At 36.0% G+C, this 17418-nt stretch overlaps 1 protein-coding gene across 1 annotated transcript in view; it reads left to right on the top strand.

Annotated features, from left to right (window-relative positions):
• The window catches only part of NCOA7 (nuclear receptor coactivator 7), a 192450-nt gene that overhangs the window by 78277 nt on the left and 96755 nt on the right, over nt 1-17418 (top strand). The window contains 1 exon segment of the mRNA XM_079148281.1: nt 2241-2461. Coding sequence (XP_079004407.1) covers nt 2241-2461 — 221 coding nt within the window.

Genomic DNA, 17418 nt, shown 5'->3' with positions numbered 1-17418 from the left:
ATGTTCCACGTGGAAAAGGGAGAAAAATGAACAAAACAATGTATCCCATTTTGTTATTTCTCTGTGTGAAAATCAGTCTCTAATGAGATGTCCCCAAACAGTGCTCTGTTCATCAAAACACGTGCCCTAGATCTGAGTGACTCTAATTATGGTGGAGGCAGTGAAATGAGGACATTTCAATGAACCTAAAGTGAAAAATACTCAGAAGATTAAAAGGCAGCATACCTCAGACTGCATAAAACTAATTTTTAACATCTGTTTTCTCTCCCAGAAAAATCATTTTTGAATGGTGCCAAAAGGTTCATTTCATGTATGTTTTTGATCAGCAAATGTATTAGAAAATAATATCAGACCATCCATTGCCAGCATTTTGGACAGAGACCAGCTCTCTGCAGAGACAAACCTCCCTGTATAAAGAGATGATGTCTGTATATTATCTAGGCTCATACACATTAATTTAAGCCTCATTTAGTAATATTGATCAAGAGAAAAATTGTTTTATTAGAGGCATTATCAGACTCAACTTTATAAAGAACCATCTACTCTTTTTCCAGAAAAAGAATTTAAGATCAGATGATACAAGATAAAAATCATATTTACTGAAACAGTCCCTTTTTGTGAGTCTCTGATTTTATTTGGTTTGTGATTTTTTTTAACAAGCAAACATAAAAAGGTAGCTAATAATAAGCAAACATAAAAAGTCATCTGTGACTTTTTTACAACTGTCTTATCTCTTGGGCCATGTACTAGTTATTAGGGAAAAAAAAACCTAAGAACTACTTCTCAGTGTTCATTGTGTAACAGCCTGCTTGAAATATCTTGTTGGAATAGGGGACCTTTGTCCCCAAAGCAGTATGTGTCATGTATCTTACTATGCTTAGTTCTTATGTTAATATGTGATTGTATTAGGGGATATTTTACTATTTTTGGTTTTGTTTGTTTTATATCATATGTTGACATATGATCTCTCAACTAATCCTTATTTTAAAAACTCTGCTGATAGCCAAGGAAATAATTGTCACTTTTAATATTAGATGACTGAGGCTGAAGGGGTTTGGTTTCTAGACTGAGTCTAGAGCTCCCTAATGGGTTCCGGCCTCAAGGAGAGATCTTTCTTGACTGTCAGATGGATTTGTCTAATGTCACAGAGCAAAGCAGCAGAAGACGAAATATTACCTCTGTATTATCCTTCAGTTATGTCAGTTTCCTACCCATGAATTTCCTCATCCATTATCTAGATGCATAACAGGACAAAGGAAATAGAAATAAATAAGAGAAAGCAAATTGTGCCTAGATAATTTCTGTCTACAGGAAGAAGTGTCCTCATTAAAAAAAAAAAAAAATTGTGCAGATAAGCAGAGTACCACAGAGAGTCCAAGTCCCTTGTTCTAGAACAAAGGGTTTACATTTTTCTAAACACAAATATTCTCAAGAAGGATCAGAAGCACAGAATTGACACATGGAATAATTACAGAATGATGCATCAACTGGAAATTATTTTGAATTATTGGATTTCAGTGAATTGTGACAAACTTTATTTCATACATCTTGGACTCTGAAGATAAAAATGAAAGCATCAAATATGTTTACTAAGGTGTCAGTTAGCTATTAGTAGTAATTATCAGCTATTATTAGTAATCACAGTGATAATTATATATTGTCATTATGGCATTTTCTATCTCATGAATTGCTGCTCTTTCTTTAATATTCCTGTAGTAATATATATAAAGGAAAATAATTATTCAGACTTGAACCAGTTCACATCTTGCCAAACCTTAATAGTGAGCATGTGAGCCAATTAAAGGACTTGTTTTATTTATGTGCTTGCCCCTTAGTCCAGAGGTACCACTGAACACAAAAAGTGCTTTAAAAAAAAAAAATGTAACACTCCTATCATAGTATTCTAATAAGGTGACTGTATATCTCGTCTTTTTTTTTTTTTTTAAAGCACTCAACATTTAGCAGCCTATAGAGAATCTCATTTTCCTAAGCCCTAGGACATTCCTATTACTTTCATGATATGTAAGTGAATACATCTGAGGAAGGTCTACAGGCCTCCACAGAAGACTTCCTACATGATGAGAAAATTTTAAAACCAGGAAATGTAATTAAGAGTATCATAAAGAATGTGTTTTCTATGTCAGCTAATTAGTTTTCAAAGCTTACAACATGAAATTAATAGTATTCCTTCTAACAAATCATGTCTCCATTGTTTTTCCCTTCCCCCCCCTTATTTTCAGATTGAAAAAGAAAAAGCAAGCCAAACAAAATGCAGAGACAGCTTCAGCTGTAGCCACAAGGACTCATCCTGGGAAAGAAGATACTAATGCACTCATTTTGGAATCAGACAAATGCAACATTGCTGTAGAAGAGGAATATGTTACTGATGAAAAGAAAAAAAGAAAAAATAATCAGTTAAAGGAAATCAGACGTACAGAACTGAAGAGATATTATAGTATTGGTAAGTATTGTTAGCACTACTGCAGTATTTTCATTTTCAAAATCTGTAATTGTTTTTAGAAAACTAATTTATATCCATTTATTGAGCAGCTACTACATGCCTCAGGCTCTTCTTTATTTATGTAACATCTTATGTAAAAGAATAATAATTAGATAATGACATGTTTCATTCAACTTTGCATTCCTGTCGTCTAGCACAGTGCCTAACACATATTGTATGCTAATAAACATTTATGTAATGAATGGTTACTTTCCCTGTAGGAGAAATGTTTATTATTTTTCTTAATGTGTATAGGCATATCCATGAAAGTGTTGATAGAAGCACCTGCACTTTTTGACATCAGTCAACAAGAGAATAGGGAGGAGACATGGCCTAGTCAATTGAAAAAAAAAAAAAATGCTTAGGCATTTTAGTTAAAGGGAAGCTTAGAAAAAGTCCACAGTGTTATGTAGTTTCTCAGAATAGCTGTTGCGTCTGAAACTGCATTAGCAATGGTGGCATATCTATCTTTACTCACGTCACTCATCCTCCTCTTGTTTTCTCATGTGTAAGCATGGAATAGTTTCCAAAGAGAATGCAAAGAAAGGGCACCTGGAGGCAGAACTTGTTATGGCACACAGGTTATGGCATGCTCAAAATTACTAGGCAGAGGAGAAGAAAACTGAAGGAGGTGTCTGAGAACATTCTACCAATGCAGCATGTCAGACTTGTCTTGGAGAAGAGTAAGGGGGCTTGTTCTGGAGGGCCCTACACTTAGTCCCTATTAATGCCAAAGGTACAGAGAGAGAGAGATACCTTGTCTCCATACTTCATGTGACTTTCTTACTGTGCTCCTCAAAGATAAAATGCATGGCCATCAAGGTAGTAGTAAGCCCTGCATTGCTGGCGTTGCTCTGACAGGGACAGATGAGAAATCTGCAGCCAAGTCCATGTGCTTTGCGGTCTTACAGTGGGCCAAGTGATTATGTGACATCTAACACAGCTAAAAGGGTGCTTTTAATCTCAACCCATGAAAATGCTATGAGAAACTGTCGCTATATTGGAGACTTTGGTGGGATTAATGAACTTCCTCTTTAAAAATTTAAAGTGTTGATATTATCCCTTATATCCAAAAAGAGGAAGAGAATGAATGAAAATTGTCTTCTGTATCCTGTTTAGCTTGTGATTTCTTGGTGTTAGAATAGTTTTTTAATGTGGTGTACTCTATTATAAATATATCATTGAGTCCAAAACAGTACCTTTGTCTTTACCTGACTAACTCTACCTGACCTCACAGAATCATGGCTCAGTCACCTTTTCTTCTGGGAAGCCCTCCCTGTCCCCTTTAGGTTAGATTTCCATCCACCCCCCATAGATTTATCTGATTCTGTGTTTGCAGGCTAGGGTGACTCAGGCCTTGTAGTATCTGCAGCATGACAGGTGCTCTCTAAATGTGCATTGAATGGAAAAATGAATACACAGAAGAACGGATACCTGTTTTTTTGTTTATGTTTCATGAATATCCCGAAAGGTATAGGTGACAGTGTAGTCATTGGTCAAAGTGGTATGATTTTATTTGGCAACAATAAATAGAGATGCTCTTATAGCATGCCCTCTTCTCTCAGGAATGACAAGAACTGGTTTGGAAGTTTGGGACTTTTTCTCAGGAGAATAGAGTGCTTAGATCAAACCTCTGGGTGGGCCACTGAATTTCAAGACTCCTTAGCCCTTTCCACGTCTGCCTGTAGATGACAAATTGGGGCTTGGCAGTTAGTTTTGCTTGACCTCATAACATCTGACCCAGGCTTAGGTTCCCATCCAAGGATGTCATTCTGTACCACTAGGTGGAGCATTAGACCTCAAGTTAAAGGTCATCCCAGTTCCAGTTCACTGCTGGCTATAGTCTAGGGGAGAGAAGAAACATGAAAATGGAAAGATCTGTTGCCTGCTAGGGATGTAGACTTCCATCTGTAATAAGTGGGGTGCAACTGGGGAACTTCATTCTCTCTGATGAATCTGAGCTGAGGAAGGCAGACAGAGCAGAGCTGAGACTGGGCCTAAGGATAGTGTCCACTGAGGAGAGGTTTTTCTTAGGGAAATAGCAGAGTATACTGTGCAGTATAGTGAGTGAGAGTCAAGAACTTACAAATCAGGAAACTCGAGGAGGGAGGAAGACAATGAATTTGTGTTTGGAGTTGTTTTTGAGGTGCCAAGTGGATTTGTTTAGAGGGATCTAGATTCAATTGAAAGGTCTGTAAATTACAGGTGTAAAGTTAATCCATATCTGTAAATAAAGTGCTCCAGGGAACACACAGAGTCAAAACAAGAAGTTCATGGACAACGAATGATAATGTGTATATTTAAAAAGAGTAGGATATATAACACTATATTGATAGTTGTTTTCTCTGAGTATAGAAGTTCCAAAGGAATTTGTTTTCTTTTTTTGCATATTAAATATTGTATAATTGTTTTAAATGTTAATAATCAGAAAATGCATACAACTGAATAATAGAGTAAAAGCAAGGGCTTTACAAAAAGAACATTATAGAAAGTTCTGTCAGTAATATATGAGAGAGTGATTACTTTTTGTAGGTATTCCATCCACCTCTACAATGTTACCTGCCTGATCTAAAGAAGCATATCTTGACAAAAGTTATACTTTAACTTGGTGAATTAGATTTATCCGTGCCTCACTTAAGCCTTGGGCCATAACTCATTGCTGTCTCCTGACACTTAGAACACAGGCAGTTAAGATGCTGATAAAAAATGGAATGGAAAGACTGAGTCACTGGAATTGCCTTATTATAACAACATGATGCTGATGCTATAAATGTTTTGTTTTGGTTTTGAGAGCAAAGTAGGAAAAATAAGTAGAGTAATTACATTGAGGCAGATGGCATCAGATAGATCTAGATCTAGCACCGCTCATGGTACTTGGCACACAGTAAGCATGAAACAAAGCTTCTAGAACAAGTGAACTCAGCCCTTCCATGATTGTATTTGTATTTGTTCATGTATAGGACTTCTTTTTCATTTATTCAACAATTCTTAAGGAATCATTCAATAATAATGTATCATAATATATTTTTTAAAAGTAGCTATTAAGAAATTTGACACAAGTATATTGGAGTATTCCTAAATGGAGTATCAGAAGATGACTCAACTATTACAGCATCAAAATATATTGAAGTGGCCTGAATTATATGCCAAGATACTTTTATATTAAACAAATACTTATTCCCAAGTTTTAGATAGGACATGTTTACTTCTAAGAACATAGAGATAGGAATGGAATGTTACAATGTGGATGATATTTCATTGTAGGAAAGTTCTTGGTCTGAAATATAGCTCTACAGGTGTAAGAATGGAAAGAGATGAAGGAATTTTATAAGTAAGGGAAGCAAGCTAAATTGGAATAAAATATATTATGATTATGTAATATTTTAATATAAAAAGGATAATGCCAAGAAATCTGGAGAGTATAGTAGGAATTTTAGGAGAATTATACTTGGGAAGTCATTATATAAAACACAAAGGACTTAGACTATGGCCAGTTTTGTGATTAACATGATCAAAGATTTGTTTAAGGAGAAGCTTTGCAGTATGAAGAATGAATTTAACTTGTCGATAATTAATCTGTAATGTCTGTATTAGTCATTTCAAATCCACTTTTCTTCCTGAATTCAAAAGAACCTTAACACGAAAAACAAAAACAATAAAAAAGAATGAAATCTTCTATTTTCCCTTCTATAGATTTTTGGTTTTCATGACAAAATGAACGTAACCAACCACTAAGTTATCTTCCACAGTGTCAACTTTGACACATTTCTATACACAGACTATTTTTTCTAAGGGTAGAAAACGGTGGCTTTTTACAAGCCACACGTGTGAAGATCTTCCATCTGCCATTTGCCTTTTGTTTCACATATCAGGTTAAAAAAGCCAAGATTGTTATTTTGATAAATTAATTTCTAAACACAAATAGCTCAAGCCATAAATGTAGAATGGTATTGCTCTTCTATTGAAAAGTAATGATTATTCTGGGACTTCAGAGCTCAAAGAATCAAAGAATTCAGGATTAAAAAGAACTGTCATGTGAAAAGAACCTAATGAGGGATCTGAGTGTGGCTTACTGGGAGAAGCGTGCTTGCCATACGGGAGGTCCTGGATTCAGTCTGCAGCACCAAAGACAAAAATAAAACAAAAACACCAATCCTAACTGATACTTTTCTATTCAAGCATTTGGCTATAAAATAAGTTGAAATTATCTGGATGAAAACAGTTAGCCCTGTGCTTCGTGGGACCATCAAGGAAATCATATTAAAGTTTTTGTGACATATTAATTAAAGTTCTGTGTGAGACAGGGAGCATGCTTTCAGGGGCTGAAATTTATGCCTGAGTATAGGAATTAAAAGAGCTCATCATATTCAGGGTAGAATTAGGGGGTAAACTCAGCACTCAGGTAAGCTGTAGCAAATATTTATGGATCATGGATAAGTCGTAAAATTAAATAAATAAAAATAAGTCTTTTTAAAAAGTTGCCGGGAGAGGAGTAAAGTATGAGTGTTAGGCAGAGACTTCTCAGAAGTGAACACCAAGGCCGTGGCATCTTCTCCAGATTTGTGAGTGAAAGTTGTTTTTCAGACTTAAAGACAAGGCATTCTTAGGCATATGAAACTCCAGGAAATGTACCTGCTGTGTCATAGATTTCACAAAACAAATTTACTGGGAGGGAGAGATGTTAGCTGAGACATGTCAAGATTTAGAGCTTAAGAATGGAAAAGTCAGGAATCGGTGATGCCACAGCTAATGAAACACAAATGAAAAATACATAAATAAAATTAAATACATAAAATTTAAAATGCATAACCATTGTAATATGCTTATGTGCATGATTGTAAAAGGCATCATAATTCTTAAAACCCAAGATCTAACACCTCCCATTTATATGGTAATTAACTTGTTTTATAATTCTCAGATTAATAATTAGAAAATATTGAGAAATCAGGGTAGAAAGAAAGCAGAGTAAGAATCCTGAATAGGAGGAAACTGAGTTTTTTCATATGCCATTATCATGTGGCATGCTCTCCTGCTCCACGGTATTTGTAAATATGTTGTAATCTGAAGAACTGAAGAACCAACTTCTTGGTTCTACATTCCAAGCAGTTAATGAACAGACCCAGGGAGTAGAGTAAAGGTTCTATTTCATGAGACTTACCAGCTTCTGAGGCCTCCAGCAGGGATCCTGGGCCACTCTTGGGCTTCACTGGGCTGGTGTTGCTTTTTCTTCTCATAGGTTCTGTTTTCAACATCATCGCTCTTGGTATTTCTATCCATCCTGTTTGCAAAAACTATCCTACTTTTAAAAAATCCAGCTATCTAGAGTGTGGTGACCTCATTCTACAGAAAAATTGTTGAAAGGGAAAAAGGGATTTAGAGTCTAGAGATACATTTCTTAACAACCAACGGGGTATGGATGCCTACAAGGAAGTATCTGTGAAACCAGCATCCCTGAGCAAGCCTAGCTGTGATCATGCTGACTTTGGCTCAAGGAAACTCCTTCACAGTCCTAGTCCCTGCCCTTCCACAGTCCCAGTATTCCCATTAACATAGTATATTGTAAACTGTTCTTGTCATTGTTAGAACAGGAGCATAATGACTCAGTGTCTGCAAAGCCCTGTCCCACTCTAAATGATGTTTCGCTTAGTCCCATTATAACCATGTGGTCTGCATCATGCAAGTGTCATTCCCTGATTCATGTATTGTGTTTACCATCCTTGTATTATGGAAAATTTCACTGCAAGAGAATGCCCCAAAATGTTGGACAACAGCTTATGGTCAGTGATTTTTAAACTTTGAAAAATCAAATTAGAAGTGAACTAAGCAGAGTACATGGAAAAAATACACTTACTCTGCCTTAGTCTGTTTGGGCTGCTTTAGCAAAATACTATAGACTAGGTGGCTTATAAACCAGATATGTCTCATAGTTCTGGAGGCTAGAAATTTCAAGATTAAGGCACTGGCAATTTCAAAGTCTTGTGTAGGCCCACTTCCTCAGAGACCTCCATTTTAATCTTCTAGCTGTCACCTCACATGGGAAAGTGGCAAGAGGTCTCTCTTGGGGTTCTCTTAGGGCACTGATCATATTCATGAGAGCTCTGTCTGAACTAATCACCTCACAAAGTTTCCAACTCCTTTTACCATGACCTCGATGGGGAGGATTTGAACGTGTGAATTTTGGTAACACAAATATTAGAACCACAAATATATTGATGATGGGAGAGTAATGTGATTGAATCTTTTTGGAGGGCAGTTTGGTCATTTTTATCAAGAGTGGTGCTTTTTGTGTACCCTTTGACTCTACAATTTTGCCTGCAGAAGTTCACCCTAAAGAAACAATTGTAAGCATATTAGAAGATTTAACTACAGTGATCATCATTACATTTTTTTTTTGTTAAAATAAAGCAGGAAAATAAAAATAACAAATGCCAAAGTGGATTACAATGTGTCATCTTAAAATATGTAGGAAAATACTTAATGACATGTAAAATCTTCACATAATATTATTATAGTAGAAAAGTAGGTTGGCCATATTTATAGATTGATTACATTTTTATTTTAAAAATTTACCTATATACAATGTGTCATCTTAAAATATGTAGGAAAATACTTAATGACATGTAAAATCTTCACATAATATTATTATAGTAGAAAAGTAGGTTGGCCATATTTATAGATTTATTACATTTTTATTTTCAAAATGTACCTATAGTATCCCATTTGTTTACAATAAATAAATAAATAAAAATGTACCTATATACATCTAAAATAGGGGATGGAGAGCTACTGGAAGTATATTTACCAGAACACAAACACTGGTTCTCTGAATGGAGGTATTTTCTTCTTTTTGTTCATCTGTATTTAAAAATGATCTGTATTTAAAAATGGTCTGAATTTGTACACCACCACCAATTCATCTATTGAAATCATCATCCACAAGGTAATGATATTAGGTGGGGGGTCTTTGGGGAGGTCATCAGATCCTGAAAGTGAAGCCCTTGTGAATAAGACTCCATCGCCCCTTCCACCACTCGAGGACACAGTGAGCACGTGCCATCTGTGAACCAGGAAAGGACTTTCACCAGGCTTTGAACTTGCTAGCACCTTGGTCTTGGACTTTTTGGTCTCCAGAACTATGGGAAATAAATTTCTGATTTTTTTGATGTTTTTGCCAGTTCATAATATGTTTGTAGCAGCCCAAATGAACTATGACCAAGATTCTAGTTGATTTTGATAGAATTGGCTTTTATAGTTTCTATATTTTCTTCTGAAGTATAAATTTATCAAGTGAAGTCCTCTATCCATTTATAAAAAGGAAAAGAGCTTTCTGAAGGTGGAAAAGAGTAGGAAATGGAGAAGCAACATCATGGGGAAGAGCAGAAAGAACCTATTTTGGATGAGTGTGCCCTATGGACCAGATGCCTCATTTCATTATTTAATTTATGACGCACCATGGTCTACTACAGGAAGTTGTAGCCCATTTTTACAAATGCTGAGAGCTGAGTTGTTTGCCAAAGTCCACCCTGGAGCAGGAATTCATACCCAGCTCTCTTCTTCATGAAAACTCCAAATTGGGGCTGGGGAGATAGCTCAGTCAGTAGAGGGCTTGCCTTGTAAGCACAAGGCCCTAGGTTCAATCCCCAGCACCAAAAAAAAAAGAAAAAAAGAAAAAAGAAAAGAAAACCCCAAATTGACTCTGGGAGAAAAGTAAGGTCAAAGTTAAATAAAACTTTAGTGTCTCCTCTGTTTTCCCAAGAGCATTGTTGTTTCTTAGTACAAAAGAAAAAAAGTGATTATAGAGTTTCCTTTACCCTTGAGCTGTAATTTGAATGATAAGGTTGAAACTTAAAGAGATAAACTACCACCCTCACCACCACTGGGATTAAATATTACACCTGGGCACACATGTAGTTCCACTCCAAATACCCACTGGTTTTATGGCTAATATAAATTGAATGCTGACCAAACAATCAAAAATCACCTGTGCCTTCCTTTACTCAGTTGACAGTCACCTGGATTAGTCATTCATTCCACACATACGTGAGGCCTGATCCGTGAGGCCTGATCCGTGCAAGTACTAGTAAGGTCGGAGGTGAAACATTCCATAAAGTAGACAACTTCCCTGCCTCGAGGCACGTGCATTATAGAGTTTAGTTATGACTCAGGTTAGTCAAATACTAACAATATTAAATAATATCAAATACTATTAACAAAAATTCAAAACATATTGCTTATGTCATGCTTGGAGAAAGGGAAGTGTCACATACTGCATGACATCTGTCAGAGGATAAAATACAGAATCAGTTCTTCCTTGACACATCTTTTTTTTTCTTTTTCTTTTTCACTGTAACAGCTTGTGACTTAGATTTTCCAGAAGGTACTCTTAAGATGCTAAATAACAGCATTGAACATTTTAATTGTGCTTTTTACATTCAAGCCAGTAAATTAAGAAGCGTGTGTCACCAATAGAGACCAAGTTATTTCTTCAAGTATATTTTCTTCAAAGATATTTGCAACTGTATTTTTTATTATTATTTTTTTTTCCTTTAAAGGAAACAGAATCTCATTATGTTGCCCAGTCTGACCCCATGCTCCTAGGCTCAAGTGATCCTCCTGCCTCAGTTTCCTGAGTAGCTGGGACTATAGGCTGTGTGCCACCATGCTCAACTTTATTACATCATGAATCTATCTATGGGGATTTGAGAGTGATCTAAATTTTCTCCAATCTCAGCCAATGTTCACCCAGTCTCATTTAATAATAATTTTTAATATTCCTTGAGCCCTTGCTTTTCTCAGTGCAAATTTCTTTTCCTGAATTGGTTCATCTATTCTTTACAGTAACTCTCTGTGGAAGTTCAGTACCATCCTTGTTTTATACCCTAGTAAACTGTCTTGGATGAAGTAAAGTTACTTATACAGTTTGCATAGTGATTAGGGGGCAGGCCCAAACTCTCATTTGCTATTTGGCCTAATGACCAGCCAGCCACTAACCTGAAGTTACATGATATTTATGGGAAAAGCCAACCTTTTCTCACTGATTTATGATGGTTCTTCTGTTTTACCCCTAATTCTTGTTTTTTAGTCATGATGCTGCAGTGTTTTCCTTGCTGTGGCTTTATACATCAGTAGAGTGTTCCTACTCTTTTTTAAACATAATTTTGTATAGTCTTATGTATTTCTTTATGCTTCTACATAAACCTGGTTATCAATTTGGCAAGTGTTCCTTCTCCAAAACAATTTTGTCTTTAAAATGACATTTAATTTAAACATTTGATGTGAAGAGAAAATGAAATTTTTTAAAGTGCGAGATTTCCTATATGAGAGCATTATGTCTCTTTCTTTACCCAAGCTTTCACTTACATACTTCAAGGAAGCTTTTTATTTTTATTTTTATTTTTGGTACTAGGAATTGAACCCAGGGGCACTCAACCACGAAGGCACATCCCCATCCCTTTTTATTGTTCATTTTGAGACAGGATCTCACTCAGTAAGTTGCTTAGGGCCTAGCTAAGTTGCTGAGGCTGACTTTGCCTATATATATCGTTGTATTTATCCCTTGCTATTTTGTAGTTGAATACCACTATGCATGGAACTTCCATCATAAGCATAATAATTATATCTGGCCCCTTTACTGAGCAAATTTTATGAATTTTTGACATTTTTATAATAATATTGGTTCTTCAGGTAGACAATTCATCTACTAATAATCAAGTTTTCATTTCTTTTCAGTATTTAAAACTCTTATCTGTTGCTTTGACTAGAGATTTCAGGGCAAAGCCAAATATAAACTATGAAATAGACATTTTTATATTCATATTGGTTAACATTTTACTTTTTTTTTCAGTGCTGGGGACGGAACTCAAGATCTTGTGCATGCTAAGCAGGCATTCTACTACTGAGTCACACCCCTAACTCGTTACTCTTCTTTTTTTAAATATTGCTTTTGGTTTCTGATGTAAAACCTTCAGGAGAACTTCATTACTTAAGAGACCATTGCCAAGCACTTGGGTCCCTGAAGTGTTTTTCTCCAAATTTTAGCCAATGTTCACCCAACCTCACTTAATAATTAATAATTTAATAATCAACAACTCTAGTTGCTGCCTCACAATGCTGTGAAAAGTGCCCCTCCATTGAGGTACAGGCAATTGCTCCTTCCTCTTTGGGGTTTCCAAGCAGTCTCTCCACAGTGTATATAGTGTTTCTGAATTTATCTCCACCACAGATTTTTCTTTATGCCTTTAAATACTTCTGACTTGGCCTCATGACTTGACATGATGTTAGGTTAGCCTCGATATTGTAATTTAGTGGGATCGTAGATATCATATCTGGCACCCTTTAAAGTTTCACAGGAAATGCTCTTAGGCCCTTGTTTTCCCAGCACAGCCAGAGCAAAAGGAGTGAGGTGGAGCTTGTGGGTGCTGGTAGAGAGCTCTCCCCGAGCACCGGTGGAATCTCTTCCAAAGAGCTGGAGGGCAGAGGGCTCATAGAGACTTTGTTCAGGCAGAACTTAGTAATTAGCCAGCTACTGCAGACCTGGAGGTGACCTCACGGAGTCACTCAGTTTTCATTCCTGTGAGGAAATTGCTTTTGATATACTCTCTTAAGAATTGCATTGCTTTTTTTTTTTTTTAATTTTTTTTTAGTTGTCAGTGGATCTTTTATTTTATTTATTTACATGTGCTGCTGAGTATTGAACACAGGACCTCACACATGCCAGGCAAGTGCTCTACCACTGAGCCACAACTCCAGCCCAAGAGTTGCATTGCTTTTTGAGAAGTGTATTTCTAATTAATATCAAGGAATCACTAAAAATTCATCATTGTGTTAAGGAAGCTCATTCTATTTTTAGTTTTCTAGTTGTTGGATTTTTTTGTTGTTGTTTTGATTTTACTCATTTAAAAATATGATATGGTGGTTTAATTTATCAAACGTTTTTATGGCATGTATCAAAGTGATCAGATAAGGTTTTTCTCCTTTAAGCAACTTATAATAATCTATCATATCAATAGTCTATCACTGCTGCATTTATGGAATAAAATCTTTTTGCTGACATATCATGATTCTTTCAACACTCAACTCTAATCAAATAGATACTTACAATGAGGAAATTGTTATTAATGATAATAATGTTCATTAAGCACTTACTCTCCACCAGGCTCAGAAATTCTCACTGTGTTTATCTTCTAATTTTCTCAACATTATGAGATCTTCATTTTACATATGAAGAAACTGATGGACAAAGATTCCAAATAACTTGCTTAACATCACACAACTATGAAAATGTGTAGTCACTAATTGAACTCAGCTCATTTGGACCCCTAAGCCAACCAGTAATCAGAAAGATGTTTGGTATATGACCTGAGTTTCTGGTTAACGTCACCAAACTAGCTGAATGCAACAATTTCCAGTGTAAGGACAGGACTGTCATTGGAAACAGATTCTTCTATTCGTAAGTGAGGATACTCCTTTCTTTGAAAGATCTAGAGACATAGACAATTTTTGCCTCTCTGATTTTCACTTATTTGGATGCCATGGAAACCATCTTACCTCTGTAGACAACAAGGTATGGAGAGTACTGTACTGTTCAGCCTCCTGAACCCTGGCCAGATAGTCTTGTGATACAGAAAGATGGAAGGGAGGCATGGATTGTTAAGGAGAGATACATACACTAAGAAAGTATAAGACCAGTGCAAAACAGGTCCTAATAAATTAAAAGATCTAATAATTTTCCAAAGTTCTTTTTTTGCTTGTTCAGATAATTAATTAAAAAAAAGCTATATACTGTCTTTTCTATGCTTCCTTCCTATGTTTATGTAGAAATTATGGAATCAAGAACCAAGCATGAAATTCATAGCTGTCTCTTTTGCTTATGTTTTCAAATACAATAATGACTAATGTCCACTGACCTGACTTTGCCTGGTCCTTGGAAACTGTGACACAGATGCTCAGGTTGGAAGGACATTAGTATTGATTCATTATCTATTTTTCTCAGAACCAGAACCTCTAACCAGTACCACATCCTTTAACACTCCCCACCTTTCCCTCCAGTGTATGCATTGACCACATCTGACAATACTACATGAATCCTCAAAAATCCCCTTTTTGAATTTCAGCTTCCTTTCTTGCCTTTTTCCATTATCTGTTCTCCATCTGTGATAGACAGAAAAACAACCCCCAAGATATCTAAATCCTGTTACCCCCAAATCCATTAAATTATATGACAAAGGTAAATTAAGGCTGTAGATGGAATTAAGGTTAATCAACTGGCCTTAAGTAGATCTGCCTGGATTAATGAGTTGCCCAGGAGTTATCACAAGAGACCTCAATAGTGATAGGAGGAGACAGAGGAGAGGTAAATAGAAAAATGACAGCATAAATAGAACTTAGTCAGTACTGTTGGCTTTGTAAATGGAGAAAAGGACCTTGATTAAAATAATATATATTTTTTAAATAAGCCATTTCTAGAAGTTAGAGAACACAAGAAAACTCATCCCTCCCAGAAGCTCCCAAGGGAAAACAGTGAGACCTATGTCAAATTTCCAACCTGTGGCACCTAGGACAGTACCTCTGTGTTTATTTTTAATTTCAACCCACTGAATTTGTGGTATTTGTTATAGCAGCAATAGGAAACTCATGAAACATGTTTGATTTGTGACTTTGACAAGTGCATAGGATTTGTCCAGTGTGATGTTACAAATATTGCCTGCAATCAAACATGTCAGGCTCACTATGTTGGAAAGTTCATTCAACCATGTATACTGGGTATTAGGTCAAGGCTCAAGACATTCAGAAATGGGTAAGGTATATCAGAGTCTTTACCTCAAGGATTTTAAAATCTTAGACTCTAGAGGGAAGTCTTGTTTTATTTTGTTTTGTTTCGTTTGAATTTTTTTTTTTTTAAGTAATGTTACATTTTTGGAATTTTTCTCTCTTGTCCACCTGTGCCAATGGAAGGTAGTTACTTTAATTTTTGTACTAATTCAGGTGTACGTGTTAAGTTTATCCTGAAAAGTTCAACTGGCACACATTTTTATTTTGCAGCTGGGCAATAAGTACATGTTTCTGAATTGGTAGCTTGTGATAGTGCTCCCCATGGGGACCAGAGATAACTGTATGCATCTTGTGGAAAGGCGTGGACCAGGAACTGCCACAGATGAGAAGAAAGAAGCATAGCTTGGAACTAGAAATAGGAAACATCTCCAAAGGGTATAAAAAACCTGTTCTGAGGGCAGGAGGACCTCAGGTGACAGCTGTTTATGATACCAGTGAGGAGGACAGAGTGCGCCACAAAGAAAATGGAGATATATAAAAAGGAGTAAACCAGTGAACTGCCAAGGGAAGCTTTGGAAGAATTCATCTTGGAATCTTAGCCTGGGGTATCTATCTTCTGATTCTGTAGAAAGAAATAAAGGAAGAATGTTGTTAATATTATACTGTTTTCCTGCCAGGAACTAGGCAGCCCATTTTGTACATTTTCATAAGATTTATAAAATATCATAATTGGGTTTTGTGAACCTAGGCTGTGTAGAATCATCTTATCTGGAGATTAGATGCCACAGTCCTGAGTCCCATCTTCCTGAAGTAATTTAGACATGGCCACCTGAAAGGAGCGAGTTCACTTTTTACAGTCTAGAGGAATTATTAGGATCTCTGGTTCTATGAATGGATCTGATTTTAATGTGTCAATGACTAGAACTGGATTCTTCTGTCAGCTTCTTTATTTTTTCCTCTTGGCTTATAATTTTAAACAGTATAGAGTATATAGTTAAAAGCCAGGTAAATCCTGTATGAATGAAATGTTCTCAGGCTTTGCTACCTTCAGTTCTCACCCAGCACCCCTAATATTTATTATGTAGATGAAATGGTATTGTTGATAATTTCTCTGTGTGTGTTTTTGTGGGGCCTCAGCTGTAATGGTTGAGTTAATTCCACTTCTCATCACTGGTCAGGGCTGGACTCCTTATTTCTTTATTCATTCCCCTTTATCCTCATTCCCCCTCCCATTTCTTTCCCCACTCCTCGTCATCCTGTTACGTTCAGTGTGACAGGTTTTTATTTTTACATATCCTTAAAAAAATGTTTGTGGTTGTTTTCTGTCCATCTGTTTTAGATGTACATAAACGATACTGTTTTATACCTCCCATTCTGTTTCTCTTGATGTAAACTTGCTGCTATGTGTACGTCTGGCTTCTTGTTTCTAATTACTGACTGGAATCCCAGCTCATAGCTATCACTTTTTACTTATACTGCCCCACCCTGATGCAGTTCTCCACTGCCTCAGAGGACACTGGGATGAATACCCTGAATCAGATCATTATGGCACTTATAAAATGAATAGCTCCTGGAGAGGATATGTATCTGTGAGTTAGGCTACTCACAGACATGCAAACTATGTGTGCTTAGTTTGCTGGAATGACTGAACCAGTTTACATTCTTAGTAGCAGTTCATATTTCTGCCAACCTTAGAATATCCAGCTGATTTTGTCAGCCTAATACGTAGAAAATGATACCTAGTTTTAATTTGCATTCTTCAGCTCATTTACAAATTGGAGCATCTTTTCTTGGTTAATTCGATTTTACATTCTTGCTGTCCTTAAATTTTTTATTCAATGCAATATTTGTATGTTTTTTGATATCTGGATTAATATGTTGCGATGTATTTAACCATAACAATTAATTAAAGTCATCTGCAGTTGCTGGTAGTTGACCATTTTTAACCTGTAAAAACAGCAAAAATCTATGGTCCAACTTAATGTTGTTAGATATATAGGTCTTTCCAAGTTTTATTATTGTAAATATTTTTTTAATAACCATGTATTTGACATACACCAGGGATTCTCTTTTGAATTTGTCCTTAGGATAATTTTATTTGTTTGTTTGTTTGTTTCTGGAGATTGAACCACTCAGGGGCACTTTAC

Source organism: Sciurus vulgaris (genome assembly GCF_902686455.1).
Source record: "Sciurus vulgaris genome assembly, chromosome: 7".
Taxonomy (NCBI): Eukaryota; Metazoa; Chordata; class Mammalia; order Rodentia; family Sciuridae; genus Sciurus; species Sciurus vulgaris.
The sequence above is the reverse complement of the archived record's forward strand: the minus strand, read 5'-3'. Positions and strand labels throughout refer to the sequence as shown.